General features: G+C 51.3%; 1 protein-coding gene across 5 annotated transcripts in view; it reads right to left on the bottom strand.

The window, feature by feature from the left end:
* The window catches only part of Tns1 (tensin 1), a 222,497-nt gene that overhangs the window by 155,859 nt on the left and 46,508 nt on the right, over positions 1-20,130 (bottom strand). For 4 of the 5 annotated variants that reach the window (XM_057762193.1, XM_057762194.1, XM_057762195.1 and 1 more), the window contains exon 3: positions 7,967-8,004. In XM_057762193.1, the coding sequence (XP_057618176.1) occupies positions 7,967-8,004 (38 nt within the window). Of the gene's footprint in view, positions 1-7,966; positions 8,005-8,169; positions 8,187-20,130 lie in introns of those variants that run through there. The other variant, XM_057762201.1, reaches the window with a different exon arrangement.

Genomic DNA, 20,130 nt, shown 5'->3' with positions numbered 1-20,130 from the left:
CTTCGAGGAGTCACAATTAAGGAAGGTAAGAAGCCAGTTGGGGCTCAGTGTAACTTTCTCCCCTAGGCTTGCCACTGTGGATAGGGAGCGTACATGCAACATACTCCAAGCCTGCATGTTACCACTACACACGCGTGTGCGCGCGCACACACACACCGTTACCTCAGAAAGAATTTGAGCAAGAGGGTAGCTGTAGGTAGAGAGCCCAGCAATAACTTCTTGCAGCAATAACTGGCATTACAATGGAAAATTCTGTAAAAGTAAGTGGGGGGAGGGGAAGGCAGAATCGCTTTTTTTTTTATTATTTGGTTGGTTGGTTGTTTGGGGATTTTGTTTGTTTGTTTGTTTTATTTTTTCGTTATTCAAGACAGGGTTTCTCTATGAAGCAGTCCTGCTGTCCTGGAACTTGCTTTGTAGACCAGGCTGGTCTCGACAGAGATCCACCTGCTTCTGCAACACCATGGCTGGGCTAAAGTGAATTCCTTTACTTTATGGAGGAAACTGATAAATCTGTAGCCAGGATGACGAAGGAAGGAAGGAAGGAAGGAAGGAAGGAAGGAAGGAAGGAAGGAAGGGAAGGAAGGAAAACAAACTAGACTCAAATGACCAGAATCAGAAATGAGAGAGGTAACATCTCTCATGCGACCCCACAAAAATAAAAAATAGGAAAAAAAATTTAAAATTATGAAGGAACACTACAAATGATTATATGTCAACAAAACTAGGTAACTACAATGAAATATATATGTTTCCTAGGAAGATACAAAGTACCAAATCTGACCCAAAAAAGAAACAGAAAAGTTGACTACTCCATACAACATATAGATTGAATTAACAATAAGCATTTTACCCACAAAGAAAAATCCAGGCCCAGATGGCATCGCAGATGAATCCTATCAAAAGCTTAAAGAATAATCTATTTCAATTGTCTACAAACACTTCCAAAAAGAAAAGAGAAGCCAGGCCCAGTGGCACACATCTGTAATCCCAGTCACCTGGAATACTGAGATGGTAGATGGTGGGTGAATGAAGTTCCCTTGAATTCTGGGATAGCCTGGGCAACACAGTAGGATCCTGTCTCAAAGTCATCACAAAACCAAAAAATATAAAAAGCAGATACAGGATCCAGAGAATGCATCTCACGTCATTCTGAGTCCAGTTTTACCTTGTCACTCAAACCAGACACAGATATCGTAATACAAAAATAAAACCACACTCATATCTCTCATAAAGCCTCCCCCGAACTGGCAGATCTCATCCATCGACAAATAGGTATAGTTATATATACCTCCGCCAAATGAGATTTGTCTCAGGAAGACAAGGCTGTTCCAGTATTTGAAAATCAATGCTTAAAACACTTATCAATAGGCTTTAAAACCTGTCTTCCTCGATTGCTTTTTCAAGGTAAGTTTTTGAGACAGAGTTTCTTACTGAACCTGAACCTGGAACTTGCTGATTGGCCAGACTGGCTGACCCAGGAGCTGTAAGGCCCCACCCGTCTCTCCCTCCCCAGCGCTGCGGTTAGAGACACACAGCACTTTTACTCCAGTGCCGACAATATGAACTCAGGGCCCATGTTTGTGCAGCAAGCACGTCACTGACCCAGCCATCTCCCCAGACTCCTGGTTTGGTTGTCTGAGAACTTAAGGTCCTGTTGCTTCCGTCTCCTGGATGCTAGGAGGGCTCAAGAGGTATGGCGGGCGCATGAGCACTTTGATAGCCAAACAGTTCTGCTTGCCCGAGCACTCTCCACACGGTCTGCTGACCCTCTTCCTCAGACTCCTGCTCCCAGAACCTACTGAGATAGTCCTTAGCACCGGAACTCTGCCCGTCTATAGTAAACAGGTCATCCAGGGTGCAGCTTTTCTGGGTTTGGCTTCTCTCACCCAGCACCATGTCTCTGGGTCTCCTCCTGTGTGTAAGACTAGTCCATGACTCTGTGTGTTTGTGTGCGTGTGTGTTTTGCCTGGCCTCAAGTTCACTATTTAAGTGAAGATACTCTTGAACTTCTGCTCCTTCTGCCTCCCTCTCCACAGCACTGAGATCACAGGCATGCACCTCTATACCTGGTTTATGAGGTGCAGAGGGTAGAACCCAGGGTTTCCTTCGCATTAGGCAAGGACTCTCCCAGCTGAATGGTATCTCCAGTCCAAGCCCATGACTTTTTACTGCCCGGGAAAATGACTCTGAAGACTGCATCACCATTTGCTCACCCATTCACCTGATGCAAAACATTCCCGCGTTTTCCAGTCTGGGTCTCTCGTGATTTTAGGACCTGCATATTCATCACCACACGGAAAGGTTTTTATTTTTCTCCAGCAAACACCTCAGAGCAAAACTACTAAAAAGCTGTATCAAGCTTGGCTACAAACAGCCCTGTCACGTGTCCGGAACCCCAGTGCCCACACACACCATGCAGAGCACGACCCGGGTGTCTGTGCTAAAGTGTCCAGGTGACTCCAACACCCACACAAGACCTCAAGTCCTGGCTATGTTCATCAGGTGTCACAAGGTGGCAAACAGCCAAAGTCACACTAAGTGGCATACACAATGACCTTGCTTTTCCCTTACAACGGGGGTTGGGGGGGAGGGAGAGATAGCGCTGGTGCAAGTGTCTAGTCTTGATTTCATCACTTCAGCAAGCTGTGCTGGGGTCTCAGATCCCCCCACCTTTCATGAAACAAGAGACAGTAGGGAGAAATAAACCAAAGCGAATCAGTATTCCTAACGTTTTGAGCACTATGTTTTGAACTTGGCACTCCAACTGGGTTGCCATTCTCAGTATTCATAAGACCCCCATTATATAAGTACCATTATAATCACCATGTTACAGATGAGGAGACAGGTTCCGAGAAGTTCGGCGACTTGCCACAGGCCACACGGTGAGCATTACTGGGGCAGTCAGGATTGAAACACAGGAGTCTGTCTCCAAGGCCAAGGAGCTTAAACACTCCACCAGGCTTGGAGTCACAGACTGAACCTGGGGTCACAAGCCCCTCCCACTCAGCTATTCTTAGGGGCTCTAGAATAGTTTCCAAGCTCCAAGACAGCTACACAGAAGGCTGTGAGTCTGTTCATGAGGGCCTAGCATCAGAGGGATACCACAGTGAAATACGGGTTTCCCTACAGGATGACCTTTTCCTTTGGAGCTTAAAGGTGAACTGGAGCCCTTTGGGTACTAGGGAGGAGACTAAGTCATGGGTGTGTTCTTTCCTCCTGGGCCTGGCCTGAACACAGAAGAGAACTTCAGGGAAGAAACCTGTGAGAGATCTCAGTCGCCCAGGGTTGGCATACCCAGGCCTCTGCTCCTTTCATGTAACTCCCATCTGACCTGCAGGGGACCAAGAGTATTTTGCTGTGAGGAGCCATGACCTGATCTGGTCAAAATAGGACACTAGGGTTCTGCTCGCAAGTCCATCTGAAGGCCGGGGAACCTGAGCCCACTATTCTGTAACTCCCTAAGGTACCTCTGCAACTCTGTAACTCTAAAACGGTTCTAAAACTATAGTTAAAATAACACACGTAAATACATGAAGGTTGTAACATGAGAAAGTGGAGGTGGGGAAGCAGAGAGAACAGCAGAGAGAAAATCTGAAGCAGAATGAGATGCAGGGCTGGAGAGAGGGCTCAGTGGTTAAGAACACTGGCTTTTCTACAAGATCCGGGTTCAAATCCCATGGTGGCTCACAACGGGCTCTAACTCCCTCTTCTGGCCTTCTCAGGCGCCAGGCAAGCAAATAGTGCACAGACATATGTGCAGGCAAAACATCATACATATAAAATAAAAGTAAATTTTGAAAATTAGTGGGAAGCAAATGCTAACCACTCCTTTAAAATCCTCAACAGCAGAGAAAAAAAAAAAAGGTGCAGGCAAAGGTCTCAAGAGGTCCAAGAGTGGGAGACTATGGGAGAAGAAATGTGCTGGAACCATACTGAGATTCCAGACCCTTCTCTCCCACATCCTTGCTCCCTTCACTCCCCTCTCACCTGGTCGACCCCAGTACAAGTCCACTGTACAGAGATGCAGGAGCCCCGCTGGCCACCTTTACTAGGCTTCAATGGTCAATACCTAAAATAGGGTTATTGTGAGCCACGCCCACCTCCCCTCCCAGCCTGTTGCATGAATGGGAGTAGACTGCATGTTGGGAAGTCCTGTGCAGACACAGGCGAGGAAACATGATACTGTATCATCAGAGATGCATTCTGACACTCAGGCAGCCTCCCTGAATCACTTAGCCTGGCCCTTTCTCTGGGCATTTGTAGCCAGCTTCTGGTATAATCTGAATCTCAGTATCCCTCATGGGCTTGTTACCTATGCTGAGTCCCCAGTTTATAGAGCAGTTCTGAAGGCTAAGGAGCCTTTAAGGAGGAGGCCATGGGAGCAGGTCACTACAGTGGGTGACTCTCCCCTGCTAGCTCTGCTTCCCCTTCTCCCCATCATGAGAAGTCACTACCTCATGCACCCACCGCTATGCCTCACCACCATGGTAGAAAATGAAATCTCTCAGAAACCGTGAGACAAAACAAACCTCTCCCCCCCCCCCTTAAATAGCTTCTGTTGATATTTTGCCATAGCCACAGAAGTAATTAGCATGGCCTTAGCATGGCTCCGCTGTGAAGACTCCATGGGTTCCTCCCACTGGCATACAAGCCCACACAGGACCCTCCACCTCACAGGGCTGCCCTGTGTTGCAGGGGATCGTGCACACGGGTGGCAGTGAGAGACTTCTAAGCCTGGAATGGAAAAGACATAGTGTTCCTGTCTCCATGCTCTTGAATCATTCCCAGGAAGCCAGTACCACATGAGAATGCTCAAGTGCCCTTAGCAGGAGACCACAAAGCTGAAGAGAGGCTTTTATCTGCAGCCAGCCCCACTGGTAACCCCAAAAGAGAGCCCCTAAGAGAGGTCCCTCAAACCCCATTAGGCCTTCAGAAGATTGCTGCTAAGCCTGCAGGTACATGTCTGTCATCTTAGCTACTTTATAAGCTAAGGCATCAGGATGGTAAGAATATGGCTAGCCTGGGCCATAGCAGAGTTCAAGGTCTGCCTTAGTAAGATCCTATCTCAGAGAAAAGGAACAAGAGACTCACGAGCTTGCTTAGCATAGCTGAGGTCCTGAGTTCACTCTCTAACATGGGTGGATTGTAGGGGTGGAGACAATGTTGCCTGCCTTGCTTTGCCTGGCTAGAACTGGCCAGCCAAACCCTTCTCCAACTCCAGACCCCCAGCGACAGTGAGCAACACAAATGGCTATTGTTGCTTTGATCTTCTAAATTTAGGGAGCTCTGTTACATTATATATTGCTGCGCACCCATACCCCAAGCCCATCCGAGCGGGTTTATACTAATTGAGCAATCTGGAAGGCAGAATCAAGAACCAGTAAGAAAACTTCCCAATGGAGGGAAGGGAGAAAACTGGAAAAAGACACAAAACAAAGGAAAATCTCCCACAGTGCTTTCAAGGAACCTTCTCCCACACTTCCTCTACTCAGTAAACGAAGCCATATGTCCCCAGTCGCTCTGGCCAAAGACCTATGAGTCAGTGATTCTCTCTCACACCCAACATCCCACCCACCGGCGAAGCTCAAGACTTTGAAACACACCCCAGTCGGCCCCTTCCTCACTCCTGCCCCATGATTCTGAGTGCCACACCACCAGCCAACTCGCTGGGTACTCTTGGGTAGATGCCACTAGCAGATTCTGTCCCTGTCCTTGCCTGGAGGCAACACAGCCTCTCACCGTGGTAGCCCCGTACTGTTTCTAGTGCCGTAAACTCTCCAGCTTACCCTCCTCCCTTCAAGCTCGCCTCACCTCGGGGCCTTTGCTTGGCTCTTCTCCTTCACAGCACCAGGAACATCCTCTGGGTCTCCTGTCCCATAACACCTCCTTCAAGCACTCGTGCTGGGCTAATCCTGCCTAGCCCGCTTATCAGCTGCCTTAGAGCAGGGTCCTGTACCTGGAGAGGGCTGGCCAGCTGCTTGGTGGCTCCTCTAGAAGCGGAGGGTGGAGGGGATGACCACCAAGCTGATCTAGCTATAAGCCCACAGCACAGAACTCGGCTTCCCAGCTGGAGAAGAAGCAGCCTGTAGTGAGAGCTGTGGTTTGGGTAGAGTCTTGCTAGCTGGGTGGAGTACACCCACCAGGAGGTTCCACTTCCTATAGGGGAAAGCCGATGAAAAGCTCCCTCTGTATGGAGGTGCCCTGCCCGACCCCTCCCCTTCAACTTGGCCTCCTTGGCTAAGCAGAGCAGAACTGTATAGCCTGGGGTACCTGCACCCCCAGCACAGTGGACACCCGTCCATCAGGCAGGCTGATGCCCCTAAAAGTCATCTTTGGTATCCTTCTGAAACAGGGGGCCACTGTCTGTCACGTCTTTCTGAGCCACCTATTCCAACTAACTTTTCACTGACAGTAAACTCATCACCTGATCTTCTTAACAGTTTCCTGCTGCTACTAGGAGGCAGAAAGCAAAAGAGGAACATAAAAAAAGGCCATCAATCCGGAGAGAAAACAATGGGCCAATGGTCAGGGGAGGACAATCAAGGGGGCACAAAAGGCCATGGCAGACGAACTACACCTATACTTTTTGGTGCCTTGGTTCCTCCAATTTAAAGCAACGTGATCTTCCACCCTGTGGAGTTACAAGATTCAAAACTGATAGCGTGCGTACTGCACGTGCTCATAAGGCTTAGGCCCAGAGAGCACAAATGTTCACTGTCACTGAGAAACACTGATGTGGGAAAGGGTTGCGAGGGGTAATGAGAGGAGCAAGCAGTTTGGTAGTTTCTGGGGTTAAAGATAGAGAACTCTGCCCCAGATGAACTGAGCAAAGAGGACATGAGAGGGAGACAAGAACACATTACCTCCCCCACCCCCAAAGATAAAGCTGACCCAGCCAGGGAAGCCAGATAGCGGTATTCCTGCTGCAAGCCACAGGCCCTTTGCAGCCCAGAATTTATACTATGCAGCTCTTCCAGGAGTCCTTGGGGCATATTCAGGATCTCACAGAAGGGAGCAGATCACTCCCAGACCTGAGCTTCCATCAACAGCCCCTTCTCCTCCGAATCAGGCCTGTTCCTCAGTAGTGGGTTGTTTGTTGTTTGATTGATTGATGATCAATTGATGATTGATTGATTGATTTTTGAGCACTTCTGTTGCATGGGCACTTAGGACTCACAGCCTGAGCTCACTTAACATTCAAAACGTTTTGAGAGGTGGGCATCTTAACCCTATGTCCTTGGGGTGGATCAGGCTCAGTTAGAACCGTGGCAAATCTATCACCTCCCAATTAATAAAAAGTAAAGCCTGAGGGTAAAAGCGGACCCTGCACCTAACTCTCTGCTCTGTGGCTTCCTTCTCACCTGGGCTCCTGCCAGATGGGCAGGTTTATATAGCAAGGGCAGGTGAAGTGACAGGAAGGGGGCAGCCTGGAGCCAGAGCAGACACGGGGAAGAGTAGGGAGAGAAGTCCTATAGGTCGAGAACCCCCAGTGGAAGCTGAGCCACCTGCCAGCAGCTGCCTTCCAAATTCATGACACCCCCACCACCTCACACCCCATTACTCCACAAAGCTGACCCACCACCTCCTGCCCAGACCTGAAAGGAAGTGTTTGAACAATCAGAGCAATCGCTCCTGCCTTCTTGCCTCAGTTTCCCTCTCCTGCATGACCCGCCAGGAAACACTGGAGAAACTAAGCACGGAAATGGGGGTGGGGGTGGGGGCTGGCCCATGAAGAATGGGTAGTACCTTGTCAGACAACTCCACAGCCCCGCCCCCACTCTCTGCGGTGCGAGGCTACCCCAGGCTGGCCGAATGGGGCCGCGCAGGGCAGTACGCAACGGGACCAGGACCCCCAGAACCTCCTTGGCCTTGGCCTTCACCTTGACCCGTGCCCCGCACTTTGCATAAACAAAGAGCAGTCGCCCCGCCCCACCCCGCCCCCTACAAGCTCCCCGCTGCCCCTTACCTTGGCCTGGCATTTCCGATGACAGGAGAAGCTGCAGACTGCGGGAGCGAGACAGAAAGAAAGTTTTAGCCGCGAGGTATGAAATGGAAACTCAGGCGCAATCTCCTCCCACCCCAGCCCTCCACGCCCGGTAGGGGGAGGGGGGGACAAGGAGAGGGGCGGAGGGACTGAGGGGAGGCAGAACAGGGAGCCCGAGTGCGTACCCCCGAGGGCGTCCGCTGGAGTCCTGCCAGGCCGAGGTGGTGGGGACCCAGGCCCAGTGCCAGCGGCACAGAGGAGCAAGGGGGCCTCTCCCCTCACACCCAACTAGAGGCAGGCCTGTCACACGTGTACTCCCCTAGGCCAGAGGCCCGGGCACACCCGCAGGCACACACAGCACTTAGGACTCTCCCTACCACATAATCACACACACACACACACACACACACACACACACACACACTCGTGCTATAGAGACCCTGGGATCTGTGGCACAGAACACACACACACACACACAAAGTTCCTGCCTACATGTGAGTGTGCGCACACACATACACACACACTTGGAGAACTTGCTCTCCCTCCCACCACCAGAAGCTGGAATCAAATTTCCTATCAGGTTCCCCGAAGCCAGGAATGTCCCCTGTTCTGCGGCCCCACCCCCCAGGGCACTTGGCACTTCTAGAAAGTTCCAGGAGCCCTTCCCAGGGGTGCTTGAGGGCCTCTGACCTGGGTTCTGAGTTGATTTGGGTTTGCTGGGACAGGAGAGCCTGGCCACTGGTTAGAGAAACAGGGAAGCGGGCGGCAGAGGTGCCCCCTAAATCAACTCTCAGCTGCCCCTGCCAGTCTGTCCACCCTACTCACCCCTACCAGCTTCAGCCACCAGCTTTTAGCAGAGGCTATAGAGTTCCCCACCCCCAGCCTGGCCAGCAAGGTGGAGCTTGGGATGTCACCTTGGCCACTGGCACCCTGTCCTGGCCCAGTTCAGGCCGTGTGATTCAACCTGAGCTGAGTAAGGCTGTACTGACCCCGCCAGCCCACAGAGCTCAGGCCCATCACCCTTGGCCTATGACATATCCCCACCATGTCATCACCATCCAGCTAACATTTGCCTTCTCCCTAAGCCTGTATCCCCACCCTAGGTGACAGCTCTCTCCCTTCCAGAAGGTGTTCCCCTCACATGAGCACCCTCCCTACCTCACCCCCAAGCCTTCCTTTGGGACAGGGACTTTAGGACTGAGAAAACCTCAGTTCAATTGGCCTGAGCTTAGGAGACCCCCACTGCTGGCAGAGACTACAGATGGATACCCCCATCTGTACCTGGTACACTGTAAGGGCTTAATAGGTGTCCCCTGAGTCAGACCTAGCTGAAAGTCTCCCCATGACTGTGAGGCCCCTGTCATTTAATCGTCTCCCACATTCAGCCGTCCCCTGCACCGCAAGCCCCCTGCCACAGCTCATGTTCAACCAACAGCTCCTTCAGCCCACTGGGCCTCTCAATCCCCAGTCTAGACACTAGGGGCATAGTGGGAGACCAGGACTCTGTCTTCCCCCAGTGTCTTCCACATTTCTGACATTCCCAGGATGCAATAAGCTCTCTTCTCCCAAGGGGCCTTTGTTTATGCTGTTCTGGCAGCCTGGGACTCTCTCTGTCATCCCCAGTCCTTAACGAGTCAAATCTGCTCAGCTGGTAGGATCCACTCAAGGCTGCCTCCTTATAAAGGCCTTGCCTGACTGCCCACATTACAGTGGGCCTCAGTTAGTCCTTTCAGGACCCCATTGTCACCTCGTCTGACCAGTTCACAATCTGAAGTCTCCCTAAGCAGCTTCCAGCTGAGCTGTCTGCCTGCACTAAACTATTGCGCATCTCACTCAACCTGTATCCTCTGCAGCTAGGACAGTATCTGCTTCAGACTCTGGACCACACAGTGTCACAAGGTCCAGGCAGACCAGCTTGTGATCCAGAACCAGGCATGGATGTGCCCATGATCCAGAACCAGGCATGGATGTGCCTGTGATCCAGAACCATTCATGGATGCACCCGTGATCTAGAACCAGGCATGGATATGTCTGTGATCCAAAACCAGGCATGGGTGTGCCCGTGACCCAGAACCAGCACTAGCATGGATGTGCCCGTGGTCCAGAACCAGCACTAGCATGGATGTGCCCATGATCCAGAACCAGGCATGGATGTGCCCATGATCCAGAACCGAGAATGGGTGTGCCCGTGATCCAGAACCGGCAATGGATGTGCCCTTGATCCGGAACCAGGCATGGATGTGCCCGTGGTCCAGCCCATGATCCAGAACTGAGAATGGGTGTGCCCGTGATCCAGAACTGGCAATGCATGTGCCTGTGATCCGGAACCAGGCATGGATGTGCCTGTGATCCGGAACCAGGCATGGATGTGCCTGTGATCCAGAACCAGGCGTGGATGTGCCCGTGGTCCAGAACCAAGCGTGGGTGTGCCTGTGGTCCAGAACCAGGCATGGGTGTGCCCGTGGTCCAGAACCAGGCATGGATTATGCCCGTGATCCAGAACCAAGCGTGGGTGTGCCTGTGGTCCAGAACCAGGCATGGGTGTGCCCGTGGTCCAGAACCAGGCATGGATTATGCCCGTGATCCAGAACCAGGCATGGATGTGCCCGTGGTCCAGAACCAGGCATGGGTGTGCCCGTGGTCCAGAACCAGGCATGGATGTGCCCGTGATCCAGAACCAGGCATGGGTGTGCCCGTGATCCAGAACCAGGCATGGATGTGCCCGTGATCCAGAACCAGGCATGGATTATGCCCGTGATCCAGAACCAGGCATGGGTGTGCCCGTGATCCAGAACCAGGCATGGATTATGCCTGTGATCCAGAACCAGGCATGGGTGTGCCTGGCTTTGCGATAGGACATCCTTTTTCCAGGCAGTTCTCAGGATGGTGACTTGATGAGCACAGTCTGGGGCAATGCCAGTGCTCACTTTGGTAGGTGCCCTTAGCAGTGCCCTGCTGTAGGACCATAGGAGCCTCTCAGTGGACAGACACTCAGCAAGTGTCCCCAAGTGTAGGCACACAGGCAATGGCAGTCCAGAACTCCCTGCATGGTGAATGTAGAGTTGTCTGAGAAAATGCCTTCACCCCACTCCAGGGGCACCTCAGCACCAGGGCCAGGTCCCCACCCCAGTCCCACTGAGCCTCCATCACATTCTTAGCCACCTGTCTCTGGTCTCCTCCAAGGACAGTGGTCCTGCTGCCTTCCTTGACTCTCTCCTGCTGTTATTCTAGGCTTGGCCAAACCATGCTTCTGGCTTTCCAAGACCAATGAAACATTCAGGATGGTACAGAAAGAAAGTGTGGCAGCCAGCTGTAAGGGGGTCTCTGCCCTCTGCTAACACACACACACACACACACACACACACACTAAACTGATGGGGCTGCTTTGTGTAATCTTTTTATTATTAATTATTTATTTTATATGCATCAGTGTCTTATCTTATTCAAATGTATTTCTGAGCAATCACGTGTATCCCTGGTGCCTGTAGAAGCAAGAAGAGGGAATCAGATCCCCTGGAACTGGAGTTAGAAATCACTGGGAGCTGCCATGTGGGTGCTGAGAATTCAACTTGGGTCCTCTGGAGAGCAACCAGGGCTCTTTACTGGCTGAGTCATCTATCCAGCCCTGGTTTGGGTAATCTTGACTTCTACCACCATCAGTCCTGGCTGTCCACCAGGCTTATGGAGAAAAGCTGAACCGTAAGAGCTGAGCCTTGAGGCTGGTTAACCTCTATTGATAACTTCATTTAATGGGGAAGTACCTGGGAGGTCGATCAAGCACGCCCCTGGGTCTGTCTGTTCTCCCAGAGAGGAAGGAAAGAATGCAAGTATTGCATCCCATGGGGAGCAGATGGAATACAAGTGAGAAAAAGAAAACACAGACATCACAGGCTGGCTTTCTCCCCCACCTGAATCACTTCCTGGCTAGCAGGAACTGCTCTACCAAACCACACCCCACAACACAATGAAGTAATGCCTTTGAAACCATGAGCAAAGTGAGTGTTTCTTCCTGATGCCTGTGGCTCGGGTGTTCTGATGCAGGAATAAAGGTACAAGAAACCAGCCTAAGGTGGAAGTTAGGTGTCTCTGTTTCCTGACTGCGGCGAGGTGAGCAGGCCTGTACACAAACTGTAATGTACTGGGCCACCACAGGCTGAAGCGGTCATTGACTAGAGCTGAGGCATAATTAGCTTTGCTGCCTTCAAGTTGGTCGTCCGAAAGTATTCTGTCAGGAATGGAACTCTAACACGACAGAATCATGTAGAACTGGCGGTGTGTGTGACTTTTGGGGCCAGCTAGGCAAAGCATTGTGACTTCAGTCTTGCCCTAGCTGAGGAAACCAGTTACCCTGTCTTGAGCATACTCCAGCAGCCTGCTCACCATAGCCCCACCAGACCCAGCTGCCATTCCGACTCAGTCTCCAGTGACCCCAAAACTAGAAGCATCCCATGCTACCATTCCTGCTGCACAAGCTGAGGAAGACCCTCTTTCAAACAGTTAGGTTTGGCAGCCATATTCACACAGCAGTAGATAAACAGTATGGAAATCAAAGCACTGGGCCCCTCAGAATGTGAAGCCAGGCCCGCGCTGGCTGATGGGGAGCACTCATCAACCCTCCCTGGGCCCCGTTGTTTCTACCCCTTTCCATTCTTCTCTAACTCCTTCCCTTTTGCCACCGCTGGGCATTTGATCCTCATGTTCCACAAAATAATTCCAGCAAGGCTGGGAATCCCCAGCCCTCGCCCCCAGCTCCCACTATGCACCAGTTCACACCAGTTACCTTCCCATAGGCTGGCTCTCACCTCCAGTCTTGTGACCATCAATCCACAGGCCATAGCCAAGTGCTGACAGATCACACCACATTTCCAACTAGAATCAACTCCTCCCTGCAGCCTGCTCCAGCTTCTACCCCCAGTCCGTACCCTCAAAGGGTCTGGTCCTGCCATACTAGCCTCCATTCATTCAGAGATGGTTGCCCCTTCCCTTACAGAGTCACCACACACACACACACACACATACACACCCTGCTTCCCTGCATCAGAAAGGAGGTCCTGCTCAATCCACCACACAGATGGGCTCAGTAAACACATGCAAGCTTCCAGGTAGGACTGTCCCCAGCTAAAGCCCCTGGAACAGAGCTGGCATTTTGGGGGCCACAGAGCAGGTACAGTGGGTGGGGTGAGCCTATCACCTATCAGATGAGAGCTGGAATATGTTGCGGTTGTGGCAGCAATTAAACTAATCTCTCTCTCTCTCTCTCTCTCCCTCCCTCTCTCCCTTCCTCCCTCCCCCTCTTTCTCTCTCTCTCTCTCTCTCTCTCTCTCTCTCTCCCTCCCTCCCCCCTCTTTCTCTCTCTCTCTCTCCCTCCCTCCCCCCTTTCTCTCTCTCTCTCTCTCCCTCCCTCCCTCCCCCCTTTCTCTCTCTCTCCCTCCCTCCCTCCCTCCCCCCTTTTTCTCTCTCTCTCTCCCTCCCTCCCTCCCTCCCCCCCTTTCTCTCTCTCTCTCTCTCTCTCCCTCCCTCCCTCCCCTTTTTCTCTCTCTCTCTCCCTCCCTCCCTCCCTCCCCCCCCCCTCTCTCTCTCACACACACACACACACACACACACACATGCAGCTGTACCTGCTGTCTCTACATCAGAACCTAAGCTGCAGGGAGAAGTTCTCAGTCTAGGTGCAGATGTAGCTGTGTGATTTGGGGAAGTTACCGAGCCACTCTGAGCTTACAGTCCCTCATCTGTAAAATGGAGCCAATGATATCATGTGTGTCACAAGGCAGGATTAAATGGTTGTCATCGTGCTGCTGCAGAGCCCTGTGCTATGGCCCCTCATCTCCAAGGATACCCTCCCAGATCCCCAGTCAGTACTTAAAGCCATAGATGGTACTGGCCCCAAGGTGCATGGTACCTTGTTCTATTTGTAAATACCTGGGATAGCATTTAACTAATAATGTAGGCACAGGAAGTAAGGACATAAAGACAATAGAACATAGCAACTCACAGTTACAAAAACCATCTCAAACTAAGGAATTGTTTCTGAAACTTTCTTATTTTAGAACCACAGCTGGCCTCGGGGAACAGAAGCCTTGGAAAGCAATGCGGTGGATAAGTAAGAACCCGCCCTGAGTGTTCAGTCTAACTGTGGTCAACAACATCATCATCATCTTGACCCTAGTTATAATAAGGGACACCTGGGTTCCTGTCTTAACCACTTTCATTTTGCTGTGTGGCCACTGAGCAAGTCACTACCCTCTCTGGTCTCAGCCTCTCGCTCTTACAGGCAGCCTGAAAGATCCATAGGCCTGTACCCTCATAATTAGATGGCTCAATGTTTACAAAGACTGCAGAAGTTTTTTTCTTGGAATGACCCCAGGTACAGTAGCTGTCTCTAGCACTCTCCAGTGACCAGTGTCCCCTCCCCCCAAAACATCCAGGGTGACCCACTCATCTGTCTGCCTTTCTCCTGGGCTTAGGGTACCAAATCAGATGTACCCCAACCCTGTTCCAGCTATTAGAGTCTGTACCACCTGTGCCGGTCTGTCCCCAAGCTGGGGTTGGATATGTTCCCGGATTCCTGGGCTGGAACCCAAGTTTGCTGTGACAATCCTGAGCGGTCCCAAGCCCTCCAGCCTCCCACCCCACAGTGCTGTCCCCTCCTGACTCCTCTAGGGCATGCGGCAACTGGGAGCCCCAGTGCAAACAGAGCCGACCCTTCCCTGGCCGCCAGGGCCGCTGGTGCTTCCAGTTCCAGACGTGTTTCTGGAGCCGTGGGAATAACTGTCTGTAGATGGCAGCCGGAGTAAGTCTGAGCCACAGCAAAGACAGACAGACAGACACCCGCATCAGGGTCTACCAGCCCTCTCCCTCCATGGAAGGGGAACTCTCCTTCTGGCCCTAGAAAGGTGACCTGGGGGCTGGCAGGAACACAGCCCCCTGGGACACAATTCTCCACTCCCCTTTTGGACACTGGGTGTAGAGACAGGGCAGAGAAAATCACCGTGTTTCCTGTCTCCAGATGTCCTTCAGGCTCCTGAGAAAGACAGACACCTGGACAGTTGTGACCTCCCAGGTCCTTGGAGAGAACCAAAGGCACAGATCTATCCACAATGTCTTCCTGTGCTGACTCCCTGAGGTGAGGCACTGGGGACTGACTACCCATTAACCTGAAGCCCCAGGAAGTCCTGCCCACCTAGCCTGGCCTGCATGGCACTGAAGGAACAGAGCCCCTGTGGAGAGGGCTTTTGATCACTTCAGTGTGGGGAGCTGCACCCCAACCCCTCCTGTGACCTGCTCTGTCTCAGCTGGGCTATGTGGCTCTGGGCTGGGGTGACTTCCTGCCTTGGGAACACAGGAAACCACATTGTTGGGATCTAAATGGCCTTTTCCTCTAGGACTTGGGTCAGAAAATGCACACACAGCCTCAGCGTGCACCTGACCTGGCCGTAACCACCCCAAGCCTTGGCTCTTCCGCAGGCACCGGGTCACACATCTGTTCACCCAGCCATCAGTGGGCCCTGCCCATGGCTTGGGCCTGGAGGTAGGCAGAGGCCACAGTAAACTGATGTTTGGTCAAACATTATTCTAGGGGTTTCTGTAAACTTGTTTTTAAAAGCAAAATTAGCATGTAAATCAGTAGTGGGCTTTAAGCAGAGCATGTTACCCTCCAAGGTGTGGGTAAGCCTCGTCCAATCAGCTGGACACTGAAGAGAAAATTACCGGCCTGCCCCAGCAAGAGGAACTCTGCCAGAACCCTGTGCCCGAACTTGAGCTGCAGTTTATCCCTGACTCTCCAACCTAATGGCCATTAGTAAACTAAAACTTGCCACATCCCCACTGTCACACGAGCCAGTTCCTAAAAATCAATTTCTGCCTATCTATATACCTGTCTACCTGTCTGCATCCTATTTACCTGTCTGTGTCCATCCATCCATCTATCCATATATCAATACATATTTACAATCTGCCTTTCCACCCATCCATCCTTCCATCCTGCTACCCACCTAGAGATCCATCCATCCATCTATCCATCCATCTACTCATCCATCCTTTTATCTACCCAGAGATCCATCCATCCATCCACTCATCCACCCATCCATCCTTCTATCCACCCAGAGATCCATCCTTCCTCCCATCCTCCATCTATCCATCCATCCATTCATCCACCCATCCATCTACTCATCCATTCGTCCATCCTTCTATCCACCCAGAGATCCATCCATCCACCCATCCATCCACCCATCCACCCTTCCATCCTTCTATCCACCCAGAGATCCATCCATCCATCCATCCACCCATCCATCTACTCATCCATTCGTCCATCCTTCTATCCACCCAGAGATCCATCCATCCACCCATCCATCTACCCATCCACCCTTCCATCCTTCCATCCTTCTATCCACCCAGAGATCCATCCTTCCCTCCACCTCTAGCTACACACATTATGTTGTCCCTGCTTCTCCAGAAATGCTAACTAATACAGACAGAAATCTTGAGGTACTGGGCGCAGTGTGCTTCTGAGAGCACAAGAAAAGGCCTTCTAGATCATCTCTCCCAGTATGCATGTTCATTTCTTTTTTGTTTGTTTGTTTGCTGTGTTTTTGTTTGTGTGTTTTTAGTAAAAAAAAATACAAAATTAAAAACCAAAACCTCTCCATAGCCCAAGCTAGCCTCAGACTGAGAATCTTGTCAGGGACCATCACACTGGCTCCCAAAGCCTTACTTTTTGTTTTGATTTACTATTACGAGTTTTTTTGTTTTGTTTTGTTTATTTTGAGACAGATCACACTCTAATCCCCGCTGGCTCCAACTCATAGCAATCCTCCTGCCTCAGCCTCCTGAGTATTTCCATCACAGGCAAGTACCCATCATACCCTGCTCCCAGGAACTGTCAAATTTTCATTGTTTTAGTCAAATTGCCTGTACAGTTTGCTTTTGTGTAGAGTCTGAAAGATACTGATGAGTCTGACAGCGTGCCACACAGGGCCTCTACCTGAACTCTCTGCCTGCTGTCTCTTTAAATCCTGCTGTAATCTGATGGAGAAGGTTTGCTCTTTGTCCAGTTGTGAAAAGGGAAACTATGAGTTGGCATGTCTCACTAGGGCTGGCTGCCTCCATGGGCGTGTGCTACTCCGAGGAGGCCACATGTGGCTACTCCCTGCTTCTGGGCTCACCAAAAGACAAGAGACAAGAAGGAGCCTAAGCTTTGATGCCAGACCAAGTCTACATGGCAGCTCTTGAGCTCCCAAGCTGGCAATGTAGTCTAGTGGCTAGGGCTCTTGACCACAGCTCTGAGTCTATCCATACTCCTACTGAGGCCCCACATATTCATGAGACACCCCTAGAACACTTCTGCCAAGGATCTGTAAGAAACTACCATTTAGACTGGGGAACTCCTACACATCCCTCAAGACCCAGCTTGTATACTCCTTCCCTGACAAAGACTAACTAGGATTTGTTTTCTGTGCCGAGCAACCTCACCCACACTTTAGTACCAGCTCTATCCATGCCTTCTGTGAACACCTGACTGTCTTCCCGGATATTGGGTAGCTCTTAGTGTCCATACCCCTGTAATGACCAGTCCTGAAGATGGCTCAGCTTGCAAGCATCAGAAGGACCTGCAGGTACACAGAGGGGGAAGCAGCACCTGCATTGGGTGAGTTAGCTGACCTTCCCAGCTATCTGACCTCCCAAGGGAATTTTCCAAGCACTCCCTCATGTCCCTTGTTGAGCATCCCTGGTCCAGTCTCCTAGGCTATTGCAGTTTCGCCATCCGCCAGCCTAGTCCACCCAATCCCAGGTACTTCTGTCTCTCTGTGTGTATGTGTCTGTCTTTTCTTCATTCCCTTGCTGGCCCAGTCAAGTCAAGTCCCAGAAGTCATACAAGGGCTTGTCAACCACAGACCCTCTGCTAGAGAAGAAATTGTACAGCCATATCTGGTGGCCCTGGATGGATGGGTCAATAGATGGATGTGGACAGATGGATGGATGAAGGGATGGATGGATGGATGGATGGATGGATGGATGGATGGATGGATGGATGGATGGATGAAGGGATGGATGGATGGATGGATGAAGGGATGGATGGATAGATGGATGGATGGATGGGCAAATTGCATGGATAAATAGACAAACAACAGAAGGATGGTCAGATGGGTAAGATGGATGGAGGGCAGTATGGATGGGCAAATTAGATGGTACATTCACCTCATGCCACCACAATCCCCTTGTTCCACAGCAGATTTGATCCACGCCGACTTCTCCCACCCCTGGCCCAGTCAAGACAATCCTACCCCTTCTGCTGAGGTTCGCATGTGGCCAAGTCCAGAGCCATCCCCCCTCCTCCTTGCTGGACTGCTCCTGGACGTCATGTGGCCTGGTGGTGTCTGGATTGGAGTCCAGGCTTTCCTCTGGCCCGTGGTCTCCTCTGCCTCGAGATTCAGGGTGAAACTGGGAGACTCCCATACATGTGGGAACCAGGGCCCCTGCCTTCGAGAACTCATGGACTAAGTCATCAGGGAGACTAGACACAGATATCTGAACACCAAAGGAAACTAGGCAGAGATGTGCCCACAGTCACACTTCAAATCCTAAAATTCCCTCTTTCCCTGCTCCCACTGGAGCCTCTCAGATGAGCGGGAAACTCCTGGAGGAAGAGAGTGGAGAGCAAGGGGAGACAGAAGCCAGTTTTTGTGACCTGAAGGTACAGGGCAGAATGGGTCTATTATACAATAAAAATGCAAAGCCTCCATAAACCCTCTCCATAGCTCCCGTGTGGAGTCCTTGCTAGAGCTCTTGGGAGGGAGGAGGGCGACGCCATGTGGCTAATCCAGATATTGCATGCATTCTAGATTGCTGGTTCGGTATGGGCCATAATGTCTATGAGCCATTCATGTCTTTCCTGGACACATACACACAGACACACACACACATTCCTACTTCCATACACAACTGCTTTCCCTTGACCCATTCAAAATTCAGATCCTGAATTCCCTGCTCTAACCCGACCAGTCAACACGAGACACAATCACCACCAACCTCAGTTTCTTCACTTAGAAAGCAGATATAAGACCAACATCTTGCAGATGCTGTGAGTACCGGATGAGACGATGCATGATGGCATGTGGTCCTCAGTAAGTGCCTTAGCAATTGTTATGGGTGCTAGTATCCCCCGCCTGCCCCCTCTGGGCTGGACACATAGGGAGGAAGGAGCACAGGCTGAGAGGCTGGGCAGGAAAGAGCACACAAATCCCTTGGCATGGGGAAGGATGCGGGTTGAACCTAGTGGGACTGTAGCTAAGGGCTGTATCTCTAAGGCAGTGGGACTCCAATAGCTTTAACCAGGGCTTTGGTGTAACTATATGCACACTCTTCAGACCAGGGAAGCTGCTGGAGCCTGGATTGGAGAGGCAGCTGATTGGCTGGGAGACATAGTGGGAAGCGCAGCGACTAGGCCACATGGGGACCCTGGTGACAGACAGGATGTGTGGCTGAAAGGAGAACTGCACCTACAAGAGCAACTGGGGACGAGGGTGTCAGTCACAGGTGCTGATCGCCCTCTAGGATCTGTGACAAGACAGACTTCTTGTCTTGTCTCTGGGACAGAGAGGCCCTTCAAAAGCACATAATAGTGACTGGAAAAGTCCAGTAGCCCACAGTGATTTGGGGCTGCTTAAAGTCAACCCAAACCACCCAAAAGTGGCTCAATTTGTTTGTGTCACCGCTGATGCTAGGCACATGCCATTCCCGTGCCTTGCATGCACCAACCATGCCTTTTGCATATTCCAACTGCACATTCCCCATGCCAAACGCCTTCCACACAGCAGGCATGAACCTTCCCATGTACCTTCCACACGCCCACCACGTTCCACTTCCTAACCGCAAACCCTGCCACATGCCAACCGCACATCCTCCATATACCAAACCACAGCTGTTACATGCCAACCATGTGCTTTCTGTCTACCCATCACATGCCTTCAGCACACTTCCCACAGCCGGCCATGTTCCTCCATACACCAGCTAAGTACCTTCCACGCTTCCCAAATCTAACTATACAGCTTTTCACACAGCACCATGCCTTTCTCTCTTGGTTTGTTTGTTCTCTTTTCAAGACAAGGTTTCTCTCTGTATCCCTGACTGTATTGGGGCTCATTCTA

This window comes from Chionomys nivalis, chromosome 2 (assembly GCF_950005125.1).
Source record: "Chionomys nivalis chromosome 2, mChiNiv1.1, whole genome shotgun sequence".
In the NCBI taxonomy this organism is placed as follows: Eukaryota; Metazoa; Chordata; class Mammalia; order Rodentia; family Cricetidae; genus Chionomys; species Chionomys nivalis.
This window is presented reverse-complemented; position numbering and strand designations above follow the sequence as displayed.